This window comes from Chlamydotis macqueenii, chromosome 1, assembly GCF_036417535.1.
Source record: "Chlamydotis macqueenii isolate bChlMac1 chromosome 1, bChlMac1.mat, whole genome shotgun sequence".
Lineage (NCBI taxonomy): Eukaryota > Metazoa > Chordata > Aves > Otidiformes > Otididae > Chlamydotis > Chlamydotis macqueenii.
In genome coordinates, this window is record NC_141556.1 from 167,694,142 (window position 1) to 167,720,023 (window position 25,882).

General features: G+C 38.6%; 1 protein-coding gene across 1 annotated transcript in view; it reads right to left on the reverse strand.

Annotated features, from left to right (window-relative positions):
* Positions 1 to 13,706: 13,706 nt before the first annotated feature.
* The window catches only part of LOC147602337 (uncharacterized), a 35,655-nt gene continuing 23,479 nt past the window's right edge, over positions 13,707 to 25,882 (reverse strand). Inside the window, exon 3 of the mRNA XM_086739898.1 lies at positions 13,707 to 14,033. Within this exon, the coding sequence (XP_086596024.1) occupies positions 13,707 to 14,033 (327 nt within the window). The remainder of the gene's footprint in view (positions 14,034 to 25,882) is intronic.

Sequence of the window (25,882 nt, forward strand, 5' to 3'; positions counted from 1 at the left end):
ATTGATCCCTAACCAGTTATACTGCAACAATTCTAACTTCCTTTAAAACATTGCTTGTCATAGTGAAGCTGTAACACAACTTTCAACATTAATGAAAGGAGCAGGCTGAAAGGTGCCTCAAAAGCTCCTAATTCACTTTTGAATCTAAGGTAGAGATTATAAATTAATAGAGTGCTCTTGAAAATGAGATACTTAGTATATTATTCCAAGGTGTCATCAGTAATAGTATAATAAAATTATCACATTCTGCTTTATCTAGCTTCTGAAATATGAAAACTTCTAATGTCTAATGAAGTAAAAGTTCTTTCCTTACTCATCCTATCTTTCATCTGTTCCATCTGTCATCCAGAAGACAATATTGGAAAAAAATCTGCTGTGGATTGGATAGCTGTGGACTAAGGAGTCCACATCTCATAATTCAATACCTTTTGATTAAAATAATTGCTTGGAAAACAGATATCCTAAGTCTTCCTTAACTTGGAGAGTTTTGAAGCTGTATCTCAAATAATAACCTGAACACTATCCTGGGAGAGAATTTTGTTTATTTTGAAAATTAATGCTTTAAAAACAAGAATAAAATTGTTGGTTATTTTTCTTTTTAATCATGATTTTTTTTTTTTGGTCTCCATCTTTTAAAATTTCTTAATTCAATTTAGCTTGAGATACTGGTCTTGTGTTGTCAAGCAAATTCAAACTGAGAAAAATATGGAAAAAAAAAGAACTCCAATGGCTTAAGATTTGGTAAAAGGAGTGAGGTTATTCTTCATAAAAGATTCTACTGCAGTGTTTTCCATGGAAGCATAGCTGGCAGGTTGAGAGAGGTGATTCTTACCCTTTACTCTGCTTTGGTGAGACTGCACCTGGAGTACTGCATCCAGTTCTGGAGCCCCTAATATAAGAAGGATGTGGACCAGTTAGAGAGAGATAGTCCAGAGGAGGGCCATGAAGATGATCAGAGTGCTAGAGCACCTCTCCTATGAGGACAGGCTGAGACAATTGGGGCAATTCAATCTGGAGAAGAGAAGGCTCTGGGGAGACCTTATAGCAGCCTTCCAGTATGTAAAGGGGGTCTATAAGAAAGATGGAGACAAACTTTTAGCAGGGCCTGTAGCAAGAGGACAAGAGGTAATGGTTTTAAACTAAAAGAGGGTAGCTTTAGACTAGATATAAGGAAGAAATTTTTTACAATGAGGGTGGTGAAACGTTGGAACAAGTTTCCTAGAGAGGTGATTGATGTCCCATCCCTGGAAATATTCAAGGCCAGGTTGGATGATGCTCTGAGCAACCTGATCTAATTGAAGAGATCCATGCTCCTTGCAGGAGAGTTGGACTAGATGACCTTTAAAGGTCCTTTCCAGCCCAAACTATTCTATGATTCTATGAATCTATATTTCTACTTTAACTTAATTAGTTTTCTTATACATAATCACCTTAGTATAGTATAAGTGTGTGTGTAAGCTTAGTCTTCAATGTTTCTTTCAAAAAATAAATTATGATCTCATCAAAGCAATGTTGAACCCAAGTTTAAGTAATAGTATACTCTGGATTACTGCCAGAAAGATGTCTTGGGCACAGATTGGGGCAGCCATATTCCAGTTACATTCAATTCAGGGTGCATTTTAGAATCATAGAATGGTTCAGGTTGGAAGGCACCTTTAAAGGTCATCTAGTCCAGCTCCCCTGCAAGGAGCAGGGACATCTTCAACTAGATCAGGTTGCTCAGAGTCTTATCAAACCTGGCCTTGAATGTTTCCAGGGATGGGGCATCTACCACCTCTCTGGGCAACCTGTTCCAGTGTTCTACCACCCTCAGTATAAAAAAAAAATTCCTAATATCTAATCTAAATCTACCTCCCTCTATTTTAAAACCATTAACCCTAGCCCTGTCACAACAGGCCCTACTGAAGAGTTTCTCCCTGTCTTTCCTGTAGGCCCCCTTTTAGGTACTGGAAGACCGCTATCAGGTCTCCCCGGAGCCTACTCTTCTCCAGGCTGAACAGCCCCAAGTCTCTCAGCCTGTCCTCATAGGAAAGGTGCTCCAGCCCTCTTATCATCTTCGTGGCCCTCCTCTGGACCTTCTCCAATTGGTCCATGTCCTTCTTATGTTGGGGGCTCCAGAAGTGGACACACTACTCCAGGTGTGGTCTCACCATAGTAGATTAGAAGGGTAGAATCGCCTCCCTCAACCTGCTGGCCACACTCCACTTGATGCAGCCCAGGATGCAGTTGGCCTTCTGGGCTGCAAGGGTGGATTACCTGCTCATGTTGAGCTTCTCATCCACCATCACTCCCAAGTCCTTCTTCTCAGGGCTGCTCTCGATCCGTTTTCCACCCAGCCTGTATTTGTGCTTGGGATTGTCCCAAGTTGTATGCAGGACCTTGCGCTTGGCCTTGTTGAACTTTGTGAGGTTTGCACGGGCCCACCTCTCCAGCTTTTTGATAGGCTGACTTTAAGTTTCAGAAATTAGTAGTTCTCATACATTTTTACTTATAGTGTATGCTAACGGTATTTTAAACACTTCTAATAACTGCATTGAAGAAGATTCTTTAAATATTAATCAGATGAGATAGACATTGATGAATATCTTTTTATTACATTTAAAAGACAAAAAAGGGTGAATCTATAAAGATATTTATGTAAAACATCTGCAAAATTATTCATTTCTTTGATTTTTTTTTCAAAGTGTTTATCTGTTACATTTTGTTAGTGAAATTCTTGCTATTTGGAAATAGCTTTTTAAAGAAAATTGAGAGGCTTAGGTTTTTTTTATGGGAACAAATTGCTAGCTGTGAGGTAACTTAATGGGCCCATTTAAACAGTTTTCTCATTGCTTGGTTTGAAAGTACATTAGAAAGTAATGTAAAGGGAAAAAAATAACACATCAACTTCACTTTGATAAAAGTCTTTGCAATTCTTTTTCATTTAAGACACTATTTTAAATTCTACCTTAGACAAAATTGACAATCTGTTACTGCAGTCTTTCAAGGCTTACACTTTGCACAAATCATTTCAGTACTCTGAGACATAAGTTTGCATTCCTAATAAACCAGAATTGCAGCAAGCTGTTTCACAATAATGAAAACTGCACTGAACAAATTATTTCTATATTTCAACGTGCCTTAATCGCTATTTCCCTATCTGGCTGCCTTCACATCAGGAGCCTGCGTGGCACTGAATAGGCTCAAGCTGATGAGAAAGAAAATACCAAGAACTTCAGAATACACTGTACCTGCAATATTTTCACAAGAGTTTCGCCTTTTTTAGCAAAAGAAAGAATGAGGAGCCATAGTATTGCAGAATGATTTGATAGCTGTCACAGCCTCAGTATTCTTTCATTAGGAGCAGATTCAGACTAAAGCAGAGCTCAATGATGCTGGAAAAAGAAAAAAAAAAACCTGAAACCAACAGAGCATCTTTAAAAGATCAGAGCTTACAGTTATGACAGTAGGCTTTTAACTTTTCCCTCCTTTTCCACAAGATGCTTCTAAAAGAAGTAAGTGGTTTCAATAAATTGTTTTCTGAAGTGATACTCCAGACAATAATATTTCTTAAGCTTATTGTGGTCCAGATGATACAATTATGCTAATCTTATGACATTACTTATAGTCTTTTATTATTTCTTCAACAAAATTTGTGATCAGTAATCTTTGGGGTTTTCTTGCTCCATATATTTGTCATCTACTTTGCCTGCCTCAGTGTTTCGATCTCATACTACCTTTTGGGATCTCATATTTTATATCACCTTTGCTTAACTCTCTCTCTTTTTCTGTCAGTTCAGATTCTTGCAATGAAATTACTGTGCTCCAAATTTGAGAATGACAAAAATAAAATTAGAAACTTAAGACCATATAATTTCTGATGTATATGATATCTTCCTTTCTTTAAGATATTAATTTCAATATCATACCTATGTGGAGATTTTCTTCCTCGTATTTGACCCCAGAACATCCCTATGCCAGTCTATATTAGGTGTTTTCAGCGCCTGGTAAATGTAATCATATCTGCAGAAACAGTGAGTGAAGTCATTCTCTTCAGTGGCATGTTAGTGAAAGAGAGTTTTAGCTTTCTTAAGCTTAATTGGGAAATAAGTTGAAATTCAGACAGCTCCATGCCTAAAACAGAATTTATATTTAATAAGTCATTGACTTCCATTTGAATATATGAATAGATGAAGAAAGACAGGGTGAGGATATCTGGAGTTGGCTTTTGTTTCCCAAAGTAATGGTTAGGTCTGATGAAGTCTTAGTATATTTTAATATATCATATTACAGCATAGTATATGTATATATATATATCTCTCAAGTATCTATCATATGTCACATAACACATACCTCATGTTAGTCAAAGAGTACTCATATTAGTAGTTGAGTAAGAGGAACTGCACAGAGATATAGACAGAGAGTTCACAAAGTTGAGCCTCTTGTATAAACCCTATTAGTCATTGTTTTCATCTGCACAATAAAACTTACAGTGGAGTAAGTTGCCTAATTAGAGTTAATTATTAATTTATTCCACTGGTTTCATTTAGATTACCCCTGGAGTAAGGCATGATCTTCACATGAATTCTGAGATCAAAATATGGCTTTCTGTGCTTGAAGTAGTTTAGAGTCACCTTGAGTACCACACCTCTAAGTACAAGCAAGTCTCTCACTAAGATCAGTATCATAAGTCTGCCTTTTTTGTTTCCCATGGCAACTAAATTTTTTTCAGAAATCTTCTGGTGTTTTTATGAGACAAAAAAAAATCATCTATACAAAAATAAAATGTTGATGTATTTTATATTAGTAGCATAGTTATATGGACTACTCCAAATTTACTATGCATATATTTTACTTTTATCTTCAAGGTGCAAGAGTAAAAAAATTTACATGTTTAGTGGGAAAGGTGGGGGTGGATTTTCTCTTTACATCCTAATGAATCAATAAGGCTGCAAGATCTATCTTGTAGAACAGAAACTCATAAAATGTTTTAAAATCAGAAAGCATTTGTTTGTATTTTTTTTTTCAACAGTGCAGAATTAGACTGTTTGTTTTCTTTTATTCTCAAATAAATCCTTTACAAAGCAATGCAATGTAAAATAAAATTTTCCCAGTTGCAGAAATGTAGACTTAAACCTCTTCTGTAAAGAAAAACAAGGTGTTATTGCCTTGACAGATTTTTTTTTTTTCAGTGCATAGAATTTCTACAACCATGTGTCATGACTTCGCACACTTCCTACAAAAGACTCATATTTAGTCTTACTCTCAGATTTACTGGATTTCCTATATTGATGTTAATCAAAAGAAAATGCTATTCAAACATAATCGAGCAAAGGGATAGATCCAGATGAAACTTCTGTTTATCATTTCACAGTGACAGTATACAGAAGAAAACAGTCAGATTCTGTGGGGGACACAAGAAATGTCTTGTCCTGATGTCTCGTCAAAAGAGGTTTCAGATTGTATGTACATCTAAATGGCAGGGGCGGGGGGAAGGAGATGTATCCTAAAGCTGATTTAAAATAGCATTGATGAGGAGGAGTTATTGACACATATACCAGACCTAAGTAATTATTCAGGGCAAAGTACAAACCTAAGTTTTAAGCAGCAATTGAAACTACTTACTCTTCAAGAATGACAGACTTGTGCACCAGAATATGCTGGGGAGCCAACCAATGAGAAATAAGCTCTGCAGAAAAGGACATAGGAGTCCAAGTAGACACCAAGTTGAACATGAGTGTTGTGGGTTAACATCAGTAGATAGATAAGAAACACATAGCTGCTTACTAGCTTCCCAGAGTGGGATGAGGAAAGAGAATAATAAAGTTAAAAGTGAGAAAACTCGTAGTTTGAGATAAAGATAGTTTAATAGGTAAAGCAAAAGCCATATGCTTAAGCAAAGCAAAACAAAGAATTAATTTGCTACTTCCCATCAGCAAGCAGGTGTTTAGCTGTCTCCAGGAAAGCAGAGCTCCATTATGCATAACAGTTGCTTGGCAAGACAAACAGCAAAACTCTGAACATCTTCCCCCTTCTTCTTCATTCCTCAGCTTTTATTGCTGAGCATGATATAATATGGTAAGGGATATTCCTTTGGTCAGTTGGAGTCAGCTGTCCCAGTTGTGTCCCCTCTCAACTTTTTGTGCACCCCCAGCCTACTTGCTGGTGGGTCATTATGGGAAGTGGAAAAGGTCTTGACTCTGTGTAAACACTGCTCAGCAGTAATGAAAACATCCTTGTGTTATCAACATAGTTTTGGTCATAAATCCAAAGCCTAGCACCATACAAGCAACTATGAAGAAAATGAATTGTCCTAGCCAAAGCTAGTACTAGAAGACAGCAATGTGTCCCTGCGACAAAGAGGGATAACAGTACATTCTGATAAAATTCTACTTCAATCCCCAAATGAACTTAGAAATCCTTTAGGATTTCTCACCTAAACTTTGTAATGACAGTTAATGATAAGATAGTACCCACTTATTTATTTTTTTTTTCTCAAGGACACAATAGCCAATTAATTAAATCACTTGGCCAAAGCAGGAAGTGCTAGAGTAATCCTTTCCTTGACCTGCACAGGTTTGTACCCAAAAGACAATCTTGATTATTAGACCATTTAATATAATGTGGGAAATGGAAAGAAAGGAGAAAGAGTTTTTTTGCCCTCCTGCTAAATTTGGACTTCCATGCAGCAAGATTTGTGTTGGATGAAGTAGAAATTATTCATGCAAGTGATACGTTCCCAGGTGAAAAAGAGGTTAAGGAAGGAGGACCTTGACTACACAACACTGATGAGGATGTTTTCTCTGTAGACAAAATGATTATTTAATTCTAGTCATTCCTATAGAAACTACTCGTTTTGTATTCGTGAACAGGAGGTCCCTCTAGAGCACTCTTAACTACCGGAGATGTTTGCAGGGATTCAGTACTTAAAATGATTCAAGAGTAAGAATTTTGCATGAGCACAAAAGTAAAATCTGGAAAACATGCCACTCTGTTGCTCCGATATGCAGACTGCACATGAGATAAGAAAGTGCTTAATGATTAGAACTAGGTAAAGGAATCAAGCCTGAAGTAGAACCTTGTGTCATAAAGAGGGTCTAAGGTAGAGAATGTGTTGCAAGTATGAGCTTGACAGCTGCTGGGCAGCGTTGGAGTATGCCTAGACAGCAGCGTCAGCAATATCATATAAGGCCAAGTTTCGCTTAATAAAAACATTGGAAACTCCAGATTTTGGTATGTGAGTGTAGGTAGCAGAATTGAGACCAATGAGGAATAATCAATTAGGGGCAGAGAAGTTGACTCCAAAAGTAGAAAAAAAAATGGAGAAAGAAGAAGGTATAAACTCCGATAAAGAGCAAAGGATGGCATGATGTTCCAGTGGGAGGGGTGAGGGTGCCTACAGCCAGTAATGAAGCTTCCCTGCAGACACAAGCCCAATTTGATGCTGAGGGCCTACCAGACTCTGTCAGATTTATACCTCAAAAACTTGGTCTTGGAGGGTGCGGTAGAGAGGAATGTGCTTTCATCCTGGCACTAAATGGTTTTGAGAGGGAAGGGTTATAGAATTGTAGTTCTATAGAAGCTTTTGCCCTATTTAATAACGCAGTTTCCTTTTTATTTTTTGCACTTCAAATGTGTAAATATTTTCAGTGTTGTGTATCAAGCTCTCTAGGAGATAGATTTATTCCTTCAGTAATTGACATAGCAGTTTGGTTGTGTGTTGTCTTGGAATCTGGAGGAAAAGAGTTCAAATATTTTCAAGTTGGAGGGACCCTAACAAGATGAAATCTAACAAGATAATGACCTCTTAAGGATCATTTCCTTTAGGAAAAAAAAAAAAAAAAAAGTTCTGGTTTTTCTTTCTCATTTCTGAAACTCTAGTAGCAGAATTCTGAAATCATCTCTCCAAAGTGTATTGAGTATTCTTTCACTGACACAAAATCGTTATTTGTCCACAGAGTGTACTTTATACCAAAGTTATCTTTATCAGATTCAAGAGCTCTGTGATAACCAAGGTTGGAGTCACTTTGGAATCATCACTACTTGTCACATTCTGTTTAACTTTAATGCTTGTGGGACTTCTCAGTTTCTATGGTGAATCTGGACATGAAAGACAGAAACTGTTCATTAGAAAGTCAAAAGCAAATTATGGTATATAAATCTTTATTTCTTTTTTCTTAGTGCTAACTTAATTTCTAAGCAGTGGAGTACTGGGAAAGTTGGGTGACTTGGGGTGACTCATTCCATTTAAATGCCAATGTTAAGCTGGCAGAAAGCCAAGATGAATTGTATGTCAATTTAGACAAATTGGAGAATTGACATGTGAGGAGCCTGCTTTTGCACTCTTTATTGAAGGAGAGTCAGAAATAAAAGTTTTTCTAGAACAATTATTATCATTTATGAAATATCTTAACTTCAATTCAGTTATTCATATTCAAGAATATCTTTAGCATAGACATATCTCCTGGGGTGAAATCCTGACCCAGATGTATCAAATAGCAATTTTTTTTTTCCCTAGATACTTCCCAAGATAGGTGCAAGTAAGTGCAACTGCTATCCCCAGCAGCAGATAAGAGAAAAGACTGCACAGCATTGTCTATGACACCCATCGTGTGATACTAAGTGTGTATTTACATGGCGTGAAACATTATCTTTAGTTTTCTGGGAAAGATTCCAGGTTCCTTTTTTTTCTATAGCATAATTTGTTATTTATTGGTTTAGTTAATTTCTGCTTTTGTGCAGAAATTCCATCATGATCTCCGTAATTTACAATGCACATCTCCAAGTGCTACAAGAATAATAATTGCTTGTTTTCTAAGGATTTTAAGAAATTATTTTTTCAATATTTTACCTCAAACAGCTAGAACTTTATCCCACCCCATTCATTCTGCATCATGCATTTGGCTAAGTGCATCGCGTAAGCACTGATGACCATTGTCAGTGATAGTCTTTATTGCTGAGGTTGAGGTGGTCAGACTTTGGAGCCTCCCTTCTGCAGCAAGGATGGCTCAGACCAAAGTCGGTTTGTCCCCTCTCTCCCCCATCCAATTTTGGGACCTTATTCTTTTACAAGGCATCTGAGTTTTTAAACAATTCCCATCCCTTAGTCTCTGTCAGAGACAGCGAAGAAGAGAGGCGACAGCTAACTGCTTCCAGCAGTTGCAGGCAGATACCCTATCCTGTAATTTGGGTGATCTGGAGTTTGTTTCTTTTTGTTTGTTTTGTTTGTTTTCTTCTTGCTTAGCTGCTGCTTCTTTCCTTAAAGCAAACATAGTCTTTTCCCAGCTCTTCCACAGCCCTTCCACAGCCAGTTTCCATAATAAGTTGATAACAAGGGACCAGGATGAAGACCTTGCACAGTCAGCCTAAGGCACATCTAGTACAAGTCCAGACACAACACTCTTCTCAGTGAGCCACCAGGTACAGAAATGTTTATACAGTTACAGTTATTAGTGTGCTTATGTTTGGTTTCATAACAAGTGAATATTGAAAATTGTTTGGTGTGCTACTGTCTTCCTGGGTGCAACAGACTTCTGGTTTAGCTATACAATATATTATGGATACAGTATCTATCTTGCTGAAATAGTTCAAAAGTACTTAGTTTTAATTCATATTGGATTTTAAATTTAGTGATTTTTGCACAGGTTTTAAAATCTGAATCCAGTTATGAGCACTTCATGGGCTATAGTGTGCATAAACTATATGTTCAAGAAATATACTCAACAGAAATGTTTCAATACACCAGTACTACCTCTGTGATTACTTTTAAAGTAACCAACCTGCAGAGTTGTCTTAGCACATAGGACAACTTTGTTACATTTATTTTCTATTCATACTTCTGAGTCTTTTTAATTTTATAATATACATCAGATTTAATTATTTTAATAATTCAGTTTATTTTCATACTTGTGATTACTAGAATCCACATTAAAATATATCTCATTGATGTTGGTAACTGAATTTCTTTTATAATGCATTTACTCAGGAAATTACTTTAAGGAAATGTTGATAGCAATATATTAATAAATAATGGAAACTACAATTGTCTTCTGACTACTCATTGCTAAAAAAAAAAATCTTATCAATAAAATTACACTGCTAACATAATCTCAAATACTATCCCCAAAAGTGTACCTTTTGTTTTGCTTTCTTTGTATGTGCTTTCACATGGAGCACAATTCCACTGCCATTGAAATAAACAACATTTTTACCATTGGTTTCAAGAGCAAATGACAAGGTATTAATTTTAATGGAAATTTGATTAAATCAGATTTTGTTTTCTGAGTTCATGTTTATTATCTCCGGAAGATTATAATGTTATTTAGTAACTAAGTTTAAATACTACACATTGAGGGTTACAGGGGTATGCAAATTGAAGTTGATGGTAAAGAACATTTCAGTAATGCATCAATAATTTTATAAATTAATTATAATAACTAACAATAAGGTATGGGTTTTCTCTGTATAGGTAAATCTCACAGCTTTCCTTCTTCTTTAGGTAAAACTTATTATCTCTTTTGTGAGAGCCATGTTTGAATATACCTTTGATTTTGATGGATGGAAAGAGAGGAATTTCATTAGCATGAAGCATTTATCACCATGGTGATGTGAACAACCATAAAGGTGACCTGGTTAGAAGGGGAAAATTACTGAACAGGAGAAAATGCCTGCCAGCCTAGGAAATATGAGCCTGGGAACTAGGTCTGGGAACCAGAAGCATCCTTGAAAAGTGCATCTGGGCTCTTTGAAGTACAGCTGGGTACCTAGAGGCCAGAGTCATTCTGAGATACTGTTGATAAGCATAAAATCAAGAAACTGTAATGACAACTTGTCATCTGAAAAAGTGTAAACAGTCGGGAAAGACAAATGGTCTGAAAGAACAGAGAACATTTTGGCTGTTACAGGTGAAAAATAGAAACTAACAGCATCTATTCAAAATGCTAGTTTCCTATGCCCTTTTATGACTGTATGATATAAAAAAAATTATTTACGTTTTATCCAAAATGTAGCCTTTCTCTCTGAGAATTTCCTGTGCTGCACATACTTTTCCTTTCTTAATGTATTTGGTTTGTGTGGCAAGGTTTTGGTAGCAGGGGGGCTACAGGGGTCGCTTTTGTGAGAAGATGTTACAAGCTTTCCCTATGTCTGATAGAGCCAGTGCCAGTCAGCTCCAAGACAGAGTCATCGCTGGCCCAGACTGAGCCAGTTAGCCATGGTGGTAGCACCTCTGTGATAACATGTTTAAGAAGGAGGAGCGAGGGGGCTGGGGAAGCCCTGTGGTGACAGCAGCAGTCAGAAGAAAGAACTGAGAATATGTGAGAGGAATGGCTCCAGACACCAATGTCAGTGAAGAAGGAGGGAGAGGAGTAATGTCGCTCCTGGCTGAGATTCCCCTGCAGCACATGGAGGTCCACAATGGAGCAGAGATGCACCTGCAGCCCATGGAGGACCCCATGCCAGAGCAGATGGATGTGCCCAAAGGAGGCTGTGATCACGTAGAGAGCTCGTGCTGGAACAGGCTCCTGGTGGGACCTGTGAACCCATGGAGAGAGGAGCCCAAGCTGGAGCAGGTTTGCTGGCAGGACTTGTGACCCCATGGAGGACTCACACTGGAGTAATTTATTCCTGAAGGACCGTACTTTGTAGAAAGGACATATGAAAAGGACTCATGCTGGAGCAGTTTGTGAAGAACTGAAGCTCCTATGAGGGACCTCATGCTGGAGCACAGGAAGAGTCTGAGGAGGAAAGAGAGGCAGAGACAACATGTGATGAACTCACCGCAATCTCCATTCCCTGTTCCCTTATGTCACTGGGAAGGAGGAGTAGAGAAATCAGGAGTGAAGTTGAGCCCTGGAAGAAGGGTTATGTGGAGGAAAGGTGTTTTAATATTTGTTTTTATTTTTCATTACTGTACTCTGACTTGATTAGTAATAAATTAAATTAATTTCCCCAAGTTAAGTCTGTTTTTCACTCTTGACAGTAGCTGATGAGTGATCTTATTGTCCTTATCTAGACCTACGAGCCTTTTGTTGTACTTTTCTCCTCCTGTCCAGTTGAAGAGTACTGTGTCCAGTTCTGGAGCCCCCAACACAAGAAGGACATGGACCAGTTGGAGAAGGTCCAGAGGAGGGCCACAAAGATGATAAAAGGGCTGGAGCACGACAGGCTGAGAGTTGGGGCTGCTCAGCCTGGAGAAGACGAGGCTCCGGGGAGACCTGATAGTGGTTTTCTCATACCTCAAGGGGGCCTACAAGAAAGATGGGGAGAGGCTGTTCAGTAGGGCCTGTTGCGATAGGACAAGGAGTAATGGTTTTAAAATAGAGGGAGGTAGATTTAGATTAGATATTAGGAAAATTCTTTTTACAATGAGGGTTGTAGAACACTGGAACAGGTTGCCCAGAGAGGTGGTGGAAGCCCCATCCCTGGAAACGTTCAAGGCCAGGCTGGATGAGGCTCTGAGCAACCTGATCTAGTTGGGAATGTCCCTGTTCCTTGCAGCGAGGTTGGACTAGATGACCTTTGAAGGTCCCTTCCAACCCTAACCATTCTATGATTCTATAATTCTAAGAGGGGGAGTGATAGAGTAGCTTGGTGGGCACCAGCCAAATTCAACCCAACGCACCTAAACAGATTGACTTCTCTGCACAGACTCTCTGTGAGTTCTTGAAGCCCCACTGGGCACATCAGACTAGCTCCAAACTTCCTGATGTGTATAATCTTCAAAGTGAGACTCTGCCTGTTACTTCATTGGTCACCTTTTGAGTCCACTTCTGAGACTGGTTCAGTTTGTTGTCCCACCTGTTTGTGGCAAGATTGGGTCCCCTTCTGTGATCAGCTCTTCCTCCTCTTCAGGATGACTTAGCCCCTTCTGAAATCTATCTCATTTGCTTTATACCAGTATTATCTATATCCATGCAAGTAATCTATTGTAAGTATATCTGCTGTTATATTGTTTATAAGTTTGCAGTAACTTGTAATAGTATATACCTACTTGGTTGCTGCTGTTATTGGTTTTTGCTATTATATTAATTGTTGCTATATTATTAATTGATACTGTACTATTGATTGATACTCTATTACTGATTGTTGATCATAATTTTCGGTAGCTTAATTTATACATATTCACTTTATTAACCATAGATATACTTACTAGTGGTGATTTTTTGGTAGCTTACTTGCTACTGTGGTGATTTTTTATTATATTTGTGGTGATTTGTAATAAAGTAGAGAAATTAAGATGGTAATGTCTCCATGTCCTTGTGTATCATAGAAGTCTACAAACCTAAGTTCACAATCTCTATTCACCTGCAGGCTGGGTAAGACTTTAGGTTTTGACACATGGTCATATTAACTGAAAGGCATTCAGTTTATTTATTTACACATGTCTTATTCCTTCCATATCCTTTTAAGCTTGCCTCTGGACACAGTTATATCGTCACATATATCTTACATATAAGCTTTCCTTATTATGGTATAGTTGTTTCCAAATACAAAAGAGGCAAAAAAAAAAAAAAAAAAAAAAAAAAGCACTTTTTTTTTTTTTTTTTTTTTTTAAATAATGAAACTGCATTCATATTGTGAGACTTATCCAGATAACCTTTTGGAGAAAATGATACCACTATCAATCATATGTTTTCTGTTCCGGGCAACTCAATAAAGTTATCTTCTTGTGTTTGTTCAAAGATCACTGGATGTGTATGTCAGGGACTTGAAGACACCATCTGGCCTCACTGATAGGCATCAGTGCTTGAGCCCAGTTCAGTCTCTTCTCCTATTTCTAGCTGGCCTGGGCCCACCACTGTCAGGATCTCATCTCCTGGATGGCCTGCACTGCCGCTCATCTCCAGCCTGCCTTCAGCCACTGCTGATGGAAACCCCTGTCCAAGCTGCAGCCTCAGCATGAAACTCAACAAAACTTTTGGGGACTGTTGGTGGGCCCTGTTACTAGCCACCAGCTCTACCTGCTGTGCTGTCAAGGAGAGCTCAGCTGACCTTTTGTTTCCTGCATTGCCCCACTCCCTGACCCCAAGGGTGCTGCTGGCCCACTCTGTTCCCTGAAAACATATTGAAAATACTATATTCTAGAAAAGTATCCTCAACCTGAAAAGAACACTGCTTTTCAGAAGCCATGGCAGAAGAAAGATTGAATTGTCTTGGAAAATAAGAATAACTCAGGTGCGTGTTTAGGATGTGCTTGAGCATCTTGGATGGCTGTAAATGCCTGAGGACAGGCAAGTGAATCAAAACTACAAACAGGATAGGATTCAGCTCTACATTTGTGGATGCCTAAATTTGTTGTAAATACATGCCTGTGTGTGAACTGCATGTCTAGGCTCTGCTTCTAGTTGATTAAATCCTGCAGCTTAATATAGATACCTCAGTATAGGCACCTAATAATATTTATGTTGATTTAATGTAATCTGATCGCCTTGCAGTTGCCAGTCCAAAACCACATGGATTTCTGTTAGTCTAGTGAAGGTGCTTTGGTTAACCTATATGTCTCACATGGCATCAAACTCTAACATTTAGGCAACTGACTGAATTTCCAAATCAATATGAAAGCTACAAAACCCAATCTAAGAAGGTCACAGATATGTCATCAACTGAATAGCCTCCCAGACAATACAAATAGATTTTTCTAGAAGCTATATTCAGTCACTGTAGCTATATACTACCATTGTAGATGTCCTAGAGTATCTGAGACATCAGCATGGGAATATCCATAGGGACATATGCTTTTCTTGGAATAGCATTCAGATGTCGTGCAGAATACCCTAGGATTTGTTAGATGGTATAAGACCCTGATATGCATATAAGCAATCAAATTAAGCCTCCTTTGTCTGGAACAGAAGCTGAGGCATGATGTTTACATGCAAAGTCTGACATTTAGTCATCTGGATCACATGTAGGTGGCTCACATGCGAGATGTTGTTCAGATTAACAGTACGTTAGGAACTTACTGCCCAAAAAAAAAAAAATCAAGATCTTAAAGGGATTCAAGTAGATATTATCATTTTCAGTGAGTATGAGAATATCTGCATTTATATCACGCAAGATTTAGTCACTACACGCATCATCATTTCTTTATAGACCTTAATTTAACTGAGAGCATTTAGGAGGACATTTTTCATGGGAGGCAAGAGATCTCATAATATGCTGCTGAATTTTTCTTACAGCCTTGTAAGTATCTGCAGTTGTTCATTCCAAGAGGTAGAATATTGAATTATTTGAAACACTGGTATGATTCAGTAGAACAGTTGCTATGTTATGGTTATCATTTGGTACTGCTTATTATGTTATCATAACCAGTTGTACACAATGATACATACATTGCCACACTGTAAGTGATGCAATCTGACTGGACTTTGTTCCAGGCATATGGATTAAAAAAAAAAAAAAAAAAAAAAAAGGAAAAAAAACTATACAACATCATTTACTGTGTAATCTTGGTACATTCTACTAAAAAAAAAAATGTATGTGGATTATTTTCTTTTTTTATTTCTGCTGTTTCACTTACCTACCTTTAAAAAGAAAGGCAATTAATGTGATTATTTTATACATCAAGAAATCCTTACTGAGAAAGAGTGTGAGAAAAATTTAACCCTGCTAGTAACCTCCTTCATTGATTTGTCATGCATACTGTACAGTTAAGTACAGATTGTTAGATTAAATGCTCTATAAACCTGAAAATGTAAATTATCTCATGAAGTTTTTCCTTACTTTCTCCTCTCTCCTCTCCTCTCCTCTCCTCTCCTCTCCTCTCCTCTCCTCTCCTCTCTGAACCTCTCCTCTCCGAACCTCTCCTCTCTGAACCTCTCCTCTCCTCTCTGAACCTCTCTTCTCCGAACCTCTCCGAACCTCTCCAAACCTCTCCGAACTTCTCCTCTCCGATCCTCTCCTCTCCGAACCTCTCCTCCCCTCTCCGGACCTCCCCTCCCTTCCCCTCCCCTCCCCTCTCCTTGTTCCTTTCCCTGAAAAGAGCCAGGGGAAATAAAAATACAATTATGTAAGATTTAGTCTTATTTGCAGCTACCAACTTTGATAACAGATGACTGAAACTAAAGGGAAGCAATGAAACATCTGAAGATATTAAAATGAGTAGATTTTCAAATGTTTGCATGATAACAAAGTTTTCTTGACTTTAATACATATTTATTCAGTAATAAACTCTATTTTTATAATGAAAGTACCAACTCAAATTTCACAGAGGTCTATTTATATCTGTTACCATCTCAGATATTATATCGCAAAAAATTTGCATGGTTTCTTCTAAATGGATCTACAAACAGTTTGAAATGGAAAGTAATTTTTTTTTTTTGTTAAGACAATAAGAAAATGTCACCTTTCAAAAGAACATCAGAAAAGAAATGATGATGATGTGTCATATTTTTTTTTCTGACTGAGTACACTATTTAAAATGCATATTGTGTAAATATTTTGTGTCATTTTCTGTAATGACCTACATATATTACATGCCCCATACTATGTCAAATGCAGTTCTAATTCTTTAGTAACACAAGGAGGTTGACAACCATGAATTATATAGATGATTGCTGCATTTAAAGGAGATTTCTATTTCTTGAGAGAAAGGGAGAGTTTGCAAGAACTACCTGAAAGTATATAAAGAAGTGAATGTTAGCTTAGTTTCTGTTCTCACACTTCATGTAAATAGTTAAATCCGTATGCAGCTTTTAAAGAACACTAACTTTACTACTGAGTTATAACCATAATGTGAGTGAAGTTCAGAGACCTTGTCCTTAATTTTTTGTATCAAATGAAGCAGCTAGATTAGGAGGGACTGAAAGACATGAGCTCCAAAGAAAGCAACATCTTCCTTTCAGTGAAAATTTTCTGTTATAAAATTGCAATTTGAAATTGTAAGAAATTTGATCCAAGGGCTTCTAAAACCTTCTTTAATACTTACATTGCGGAAGAAACACATCCTAGAAACTTTTTTAAGTGGATGATTTTTGTATAGTATTTACTTTTTTTTTTTCTCTGAATATTCATAATGGCAAGACTGTTAACAAGAAAAAAATAGAATTTAGTTTCAGTCTTCCATGTCAATGTAAGTAAGCTCTAAACAGCTTGTTAGCTTAGTGTTATATCAATAGGCTTTACATGTCTACTACAGATGACATCTATTGATGTACATATGACAACAGAAAGTGCTCCTGATGATTATATTCTCCTAATGAAGGAGAGAGAGATAACAAGATACCTTTATGCATATATCTCCAAGGCTGAAATCTGTATAAAATTTTCTCCTTGTTTATTAAAAGACTGAATGAAAGTGTACAAACAGGGTTATTCAGAAGTTCATAACTACAACATCAAATGCAGTCATCTAACAAACTGCTGGAATAAGTCAGCCTCTGAATACTTTATTTAGTATGACCCAGCTTAGAAACTCATGCACATTGTTGCTCCAGTTAGAGACTTTCAAAAACTTCACTCATTCCTTTTTGCAATCATGAAAAAATGTGAGAAATAAAAAAACGAAAGTACAATGTGACATAATATGAATATCAAATGGAAGGAACAGTTAGATCTATGGTGAACTTAACCTTGAGCTTTAACATTTCTTATTTGTTGATCATACGGTTTTATTTCTTCCTTATAATTTCCTTTTCTTTTATATTCTTATTAAGCCAGAATATTTATGAAGACAACAGTCTTCTCTGTTTGCAGTGCCTAATCAATGTTATCTTTTCCATAGCTACTGACTACCAGCATATTAGTAGCCGTAGCATTGAATAGTAAATTGTTGTTGGTATTGGTATTTAATAGTAAAGTACTACCAGTAGTAGTAAACAGAAACAGTAATACCATAATATTGATGGTGTTTATAAAATCAGAATCACGGAGGCTGAAGGGACTTCTAGAGGTCATCTTGCTCAACCTGTTGCTAAAAGCAGGTCAAAACTAGATTGGATCTGACCTTGTATGACTCGGAATGTGCCCAAGAACAGAAATTACGCAGTCTCTCTTGGCAAATCATTGCAGTGTTTCATTATGGTGCTTTCTGGAAAAATCATAAGAAAGAATAACTATATATATATATATAGACATATATATATATATATATGCTAAAATTTATTTGGATAGTTCTGCCAGTATTCTTTTCTGAAAAGTAAGAAATGTGAGGGGAGTTATAACATCACTGGGTTAAGTAGAATTATGTATCAATTATTTTTTGTCATAATTACAAAATGAAGATCTCAAGATGTTTCAATCAGGAGAGGTTATATTGTAAAAAAAAAAAATGTTTAATGATAATTATACTGTAAAAGTTACAATATCAAAATACCATTACAGTAGATGAAAGATTACACTGAAATATTTGATTTTTTTTTTCTTGATAATAGTTTGGTCTATTCATTTGAAAATAATAGTGAATGATTGTTAGACACTTATTTTGTCGCACTGTGAAATATAATAATTCCCTTCTGTGAAAAAAAAACATGCAGAATTGGATATTTTCATAGTAAGAAATAACGAGTAAACAAACTAAACAAGTCAGAGTTACTAACTTAAAAGAACCCTTTAAATACTATTGTGCAGTTACATTTATTGTATTTCATGCATTTTTGTAACATATTTGATTAGTACATAATTTGAACTATCTTTGCAATCATCTCCTCTGAGGCTGCAAAGGCAAAGAAGGTAAAATAATGATGGAGTCTCCCTTGAGTCAAAGCAGGATATTATCCTGTAATCTCAGTTCGCTAATTGTCCTGATAGTGACGCACAAAGCACCAAATTATCTCTGTCACTTTCCTATGCCTATCACTTTCCTATTCTATAAGGCCAAGAAAAGTAAATGACTATTCTGTCATTATTGTTCCAATCTAACACAAGTAAAGTCATAAAAATCTGCCCTAGAAGAGAACAGATTATACTGGTACACTGCAGCATGAAATACTATTCAGAGGCTTTCAAGGGAGCTTAGGCAATGTCTACACTTCTTTCTTCTTTTTTTTTTTTTTTTTCTCCTTCTAAATTTTTGTCTATGTTGTCTCTTTATACTGAAGAGATTGCATAACTAGAAACTTATATTTCACACATGTCCAACAACTTATTATGTGGCCTTCATAAAATATGCAATATTTGAGACTTGTAAGAAACACTGTAGTATCTCAAGCAGGGAAAATCTGCAGTGATTTATTGTAGACACAGCTGTACTAGGAAACCCATTACAAACATCAATATGAAGCCTTCGAGTTCTCACTTGAAAAAGTCCTGGGACTCAAACGTCCACAGAATCATTGACACAACAACCTGTGAAATGCATTTGATTGAACTTGTCAAAAAAAAAAAAAAAAGAAGTATGAGAAAAATATTCCTCACAAGCATTTTGACGTATTTCTTGTGTGCTTGTAAACACACACTCATTTAAAGTTTTATGATCTATTCCATTAATTTATCTGACTTACCTGCAGAAGAAGTTGACTAACGGGTAGTACAGCAGATAATATACCAGACAGTATAAAAAGTAGTTAGGTACAGATAATTAACAGAAGGTAAGATGTTTCTGCAAACTGTAATGTAACTTTATCACACCAGAATCACATGCAGCATGCCGGTCTGTCACCTGGTACCTCACTGGAACCCTTGACTGAATTCTTGATGTCTTTGAACTAACAAATAATGTTGTCACTGACAAAGAAAGTAGAAATGAATTTAAGATAAAATGTATAAGGGATTGGTAGCAACAAAATTAGTGTATTATAATAAACAAAGAATGTGAAATCCCACAGGGTAAACTCTATGTTAATGTAGTATGTATTTCACCAATTCCTAACTTCACAATCTAAAACATTTACAGTGATAGCTATAGAACTCTGAGCTTGATGTCCTAAAGGCAAAAGAAAATAAAAACTGCTTGAAACTTCATCAATTTGTGGTACAAAAATAAAACGGTTAAGGTGAGAGCCTGTATAACCCATCACGTTCAAGTTACATTAATAAGAAAATATCACCAAGGTGATCTAATTAAAAATTTTCATTTAAGTATACCTCTTCATTTTGAATCATGGCAATTTGACTGTATTATTTGGGAAAAATAAAATCTTCCAAACAAGAATTAAACCTCCATCCCCAACAGTACCTGTCTGGGTACTCAGTGATAAATTATAATTATAGAACCATTGAATCATAGAACGGTTTGGATTGGAAGGGAATTTTAATGGTCTTCTAGTCCAATCCTCCTGCAAGGAGCAGGGATATCTTCAACCAGATCAGGTTGCTCAGAGCCTCATCCAACCTGGCCTTGAATGTTTCCAGGGATGGGGAATCCACTACCTCTCTGGGCAACCTGTTCCAGTGTTCTACCACCCTCAGTGTAAAAAAAAATTTTCCTAATATCTAACCTAAATCTACCTCCCTCTATTTTAAAACCATTACTCCTTGTCCTATCGTAACAGGCCCTACTGAACAGCCTCTCCCCATCTTGCCCGTAGCCCTGCTGTAGGTACTGGAAGACCAGTATAACGTCTCCCCAGAGCCTTCTCTTCTCCAGGCTGAACAGCCCCAACTCTCTCAGCCTGTCTTAATAGAAGAGGTGCTCCAGCCCTCTTATCATCTTCGTGGCCCTCTTCTGGACTCTATCCAACAGCTCCACGTCCTTCTTATGTTGGGCTCTCCAGAACTGGATGCAGTACTCCAAGTGGGGTCTCACCAGAGCAGAATAAAGAGACAGAATTATCTCCCTTGACCTGCTGGCCACGCTCATCTTGATGCAGTCCAGGATGTGATTGGCCTTCTGGGCCGCAAGGGTGCATTGCCGGCTCATGCTGAGCTTCTCATCCACCATTATGGTTAGGTTTTGTTTTTGTTTTTTTTTTAAAGACTAGTTTTTGAGAAATGGACTGTAAAAGTGAAAATATAATTATTTCGAAAGGGAGCTAAGTACTTTGTTAAAAATACAGTATTGACTATAAAATGCCTGTAACAGTTTACACGTGAAGAAAAGTAGTGTTACTGGGTCAGGAAAATCACAAGGTTAAAGGAATCATTTAGATAAGGTGTTAAATGGTACATCGAAAATGGCCAGTAAAATAAGAAAATATTTCTATATGACTCAGAGTGCTCAGAAATTAACATCAGTTTTGCAGGAAGGCAAAAATAAATCAGTTTTGTTACAGGGAAGTTACCAAAATTATATTTATAGTTAGCAGCACATAGTATTGTGTACACATAAACTTAGTGAACCCTGTTTTCTCATAGCTGTGCTTATTCTGGATAACTGATGGTGGGACTTGCAGATATTGATGAGAGTTTGCAAACTGTTGTTGAAGAATATTTCACAACTGAGGCTTTCTTTTTAATTCTTAAGGAAAAATTGTAGTGTTCATTAACATATGCATTCATGTTATGCTCAGAAATTGAATAACAAGATATATGAGATCTTTACCAAACTGTCAGTAGACTCTGTGTGATTGGAGAGTGTGTGGAGATATATGCACATATGATTCCTGATTTCTCATAAAGGCAAGAGTTAAGCAAAAAGAAGAGAGAAGTTGTATCCCTAGACTGTATTTCAGCCATAAGTTTTATAGTGCAGAAGCTTAAGAAAGTTCTTTAACAAAAATAAGTGAATGATGCAATTAAGTATTTACTTCTAACTGAAAAAATAAATAATTAAGACTTAGTCTGTAATTAAGCAATGATAACTAAATATGCACTTCAGCATGATTACAAGATGAAATAAGAAATGTTGTAGGACAGAAGGTTAATAGACAAGGGTTTTTTTTGTTTAATTTTGCTTGGGGTTTCTTATACTTGTGTTATCTGTGTATATATGCTACTCTTGAGTCTTGTTTTATCGCAGAACAAACAAGGCTTAGCCAGAAATTGGAAAAGTCCAAGAAAACAAAGGAAGCACAACCCTTCACTGCCTGTGTCAACAACTCTGGGCAGCAAATTACTGGTTACTCTGAAAGTTTCCTTGTTGCCATGTTGCAGTTCAAAACAGGGTTACCCAAGCTATATCAAGTGTCCAAATACAAACTTATTTGTTATTGATGCTAACTATCTCTAATACAGAATATGGAACAAATCAGATCAAGTATAAGGTCTTGGAACTTTTGTGTTATAGCCAAATTGTTACACAAATTGAGGGAGAAGAGATATGATTGACTAAGGATATAAGAACACAGTAAACTGTTGACAAAACAGTAAGTGTCTAAGAACACTCTGGAAATCCAGACTCAAACACAGTGCTTCCTATAGAACACAACAGACTAGTTAGACTTGACCATGCTTAGTTTTATAACTTGTAAGATTTATAATCTTGTCGAATTTCAACACAGGAAGAGAATAAATAAAAAAAAAAATAAATAGAAACAAAGGTGTAGATGTAACATGAGTGGGAGAAGAATGGGATAGTAGAAGAAAAAAAAAGTAAAATTAAATAATAGCTAAGGGTGACATGGACTTCTGGATGTTACCTAATCAAATCCTCTTGTTCAGAGTAGGGCCATCTAGGACAGGTTGTTGACAGCAATGTTCAATCAGGTTTTGAATATCTCCAAGTATGGAGACTCCATGACCTCTCTGGGAAATCTATTCCAGTGTTTGACCATCCTCACTGTAAGGGTTCTTATGTTTAGGTGTTTTTTTCCAGCATTACAGGTTGTGCCCCTTGTCCTGTGTCACGCTCCGATTTCGGGTGGGAGGAAGGCCCCCTTGCGTTCTAGCCGACCTCAGACGAGTCTGGGAGGCTAGGGGCGGCTAGACCAACCTCACACACACTGGAGCGTGGTTTTGTTCGTATTTCTCAGGAACAGAATTAAGACTCAAAACGGAGTCAAGCGCCAGGTAACTTTATTAACCCGACAAGAAGTTCGCAAATGCAAGAGAAAGGAGAGAAAGAAAGGAAAGAGGGAAAAGAGTTTCAGTTGCAATAGCTACCACCACGGAGCTGCGGCGTCCCGACAGTCCAGTTGACTCGGTGGGGGAAACGTTCCGTCCGATGTTGGTCATTTCTGTCCTTTTATCGTTCATCTTATTCACGTCACATATTCCAAGAGCGGGTTTGCTTGGCCGCACCCCTCACCTGGCGGTGATACGCATGCCCAATACCGTCTCTGGGCCCCTCTGTTTTTCTGGCGTGGGTCTGGGCGCATACATAGGGGTAAGGCTAAATTTTGCAGAATCAGCTCTGCATTCAGGTTTGTGGGAAAATAGGAGGAAAAAACAGGAAGCTTCCAGTCCTGTGGCTTGACTGGCTTGCAAGATAAGGGAATCATCTTGCAGGAAAAAACAGGAAGACTCCAGTCCTATGGTTTGACTGATGTACCATTGTTTAGGTGATGGTTTGACGCTTCGACAATGTTGAGACAAACATTTGACACAGTCTCTCACATCCTGCCAGTGGACACCATTAGGAAGAGTCAGGCTCCATCTTTCATCTTCGACCATGACACGGTGGAGTTCAAGATCCACGGGGCAGCAAGGAAACTACATGGCAAGCTCTCTGCCCTAGACTTCAGGAAGGCGGACTTCGGCCTCTTCAGGGACCTGATGGGCCAAGTGCCATGGGAGGTGGCCCTGGAGGGAAGAGGGGCCCAGGAAAGTTGGTCTATATTCAAGGAGCACCTCCTCCAAGCTCAGCAGAGGTGCATCCCGACGAAGAACAAGTTGGGCAAAAAGGCCAGGAGGCCCGCGTGGATAAGCAAGGAGCTCCTGGACCAACTGAAAGTAAAGAAGGAAGCCTATAGAGGGTGGAAATGGAGACAGGTAGCCTGGAGGTCTACAAAGAGGCTGTACGAGTTGCCAGGGATCAGGTGAGGAAGGCTAAAGCCCTGACAGAACTGAATCTGGCCAGGGATATAAAATGCAACAAGAAGAGCTTCTATAGGTATGTAGGAGACAAAAGAAAGTCCAAGGAAAATGTAGGCCCCCTCCGGAAGGGAACTGGTGTCCTGGTTACCCAGGACGTGGAGAAGGCTGAGCTTCTCAATGACGTTTTTGCCTCAGTCTTCACCTATAAGAGCTCTTGTCCCTCCACCCAAGCTGTAGAAGGTGCAAGGAGGGACTGCGAGGATGAAGAAACCTCCCACTGTACTCGAAGAGCAGGTTCGGGATCATCTAAGGAACCTAAAGGTGCACAAGTCCATGGGACCTGATGAGATCCATCCGCAGGTCCTGAGGGAACTGGCAGATGAAGTTGCCAAGCCACTGGCTATCATATTTGAGAAGTCGTGGTTGTCTGGTGAGGTCCCCGATGACTGGAAGAGAGGGAACATAACCCCAATTTTTAAAAAGGGGAATAAGGAAGACCCAGGTAACTACAGGCCGGTCAGCCTCACCTCTGTGCCTGGCAAGGACATGGAGCAGATTCTCCTGGAAACCATGCTAAGGCACATGGAGAGCAAGGAGGTGGTTGGTGACAGCCAACATGGCTTCACCAAGGGCAGATCGTGCCTGACCAATTTGGTGGCCTTCTATGACGGGGTGACGGCATTGGTGTACAAGGGATGAGAAACAGGTATCATCTACCTGGACTTGTGCAAATCTTTTGACACTGTCCCACACGACATCCTTCTCTCCAAAGTAGAGAGACATGGGTTTGATGGACAGACCACTCGGTGGATAAGGAGCTGGCTGGATGGCTGCACTCAAAGAGTGGTGGTTAATGGCTCAGTGTCCGTGTGGAGACCTGTCACGAGTGGCATCCCTCAGGGGTCTGTGTTGGGCCCAGCCCTGTTCAACATCTTTGTCAGTGACATGGACAGTGGGATAGAGTGCACCCTCAGCAAGTTCGCCAATGACACCAAGTTGTGTGGTGCCGTCGACACGCTGGAAGGGAGGGATGCCATCCAGAGGGACCTTGACAGGCTGGAGAGGTGGGCCCGTGCCAACCTCATGAAGTTCAAGCAGGCCAAGTGCAAGGTCCTGCACCTGGGTCGTGGCAATCCCAGGCACAAATACAGGCTGGGCGGGGAATGGATTGAGAGCAGCCCTGAGGAGAAGGACTTGGGAGTGCTGGTGGATGAGAAGCTCAACATGAGCTGGCAATGCGCCCTTGTGGCCCAGAAGGCCAACCACATCCTGGGCTGCATCAAGAGAAGCATGGCCAGCAGGTTGAGGGAGGTGATTCTGCCCCTCTACTCTGCCCTGGTGAGACCCCACCTGGAGTACTGTGTCCAGTTCTGGAGCCCCCAACACAAGAAGGACATGGACCAGTTGGAGAAGGTCCAGAGGAGGGCCACAAAGATGATAAGAGGGCTGGAGAACCTCTCCTGTGAGGCCAGGCTGAGAGAGTTGGGGCTGTTCAGCCTGGAGAAGAGGAGGCTCCGGGGAGACCTGATAGCGGTCTTCCAGTACCTCAAGGCGGCCTACAAGAAAGATGGGGAGAGGCTGTTTAGTAGGGCCTGTTACGATAGGACGAGAGGTAATGGTTTTAAAATAGAGGGGGATAGATTTAGATTGGACATTAGTAAAAAATTTTTTACAATGTGAGTTGTAGAACACTGGAACAGGTTGCCCAGAGAGGTGGTGGAAGCCCCATCCCTGGAAACATTCAAGGCCAGGCTGGATGAGGCTCTGAGCAACCTGATCTAGTTGGGGATGTCCCTGCTCCTTGCAGCGGGGTTGGACTAGATGACCTTTGAAGGTCCCTTCCAACCCTAACCATTCTATGATTCTATGATTCTATGATTCTATTTCCCCTTCCCAAATCAGGTATTTCTACACATTGATTAGATATCCCCATCTTTGTCATCTCCTGGCTGAACAATTGCAGATCTCCCAGCCTTTCCTTGTTTGTCACATGACTTAGTCCCTTTATTATCTTAATTTTCTTTTACTGGACTCACTCTGTTAGATGAATGTTTTTTTTTTCCTGAGAAGCAAAGAACTGAAAAGAGCACTCTAGATGTGTTCTCACTAGTGCTGA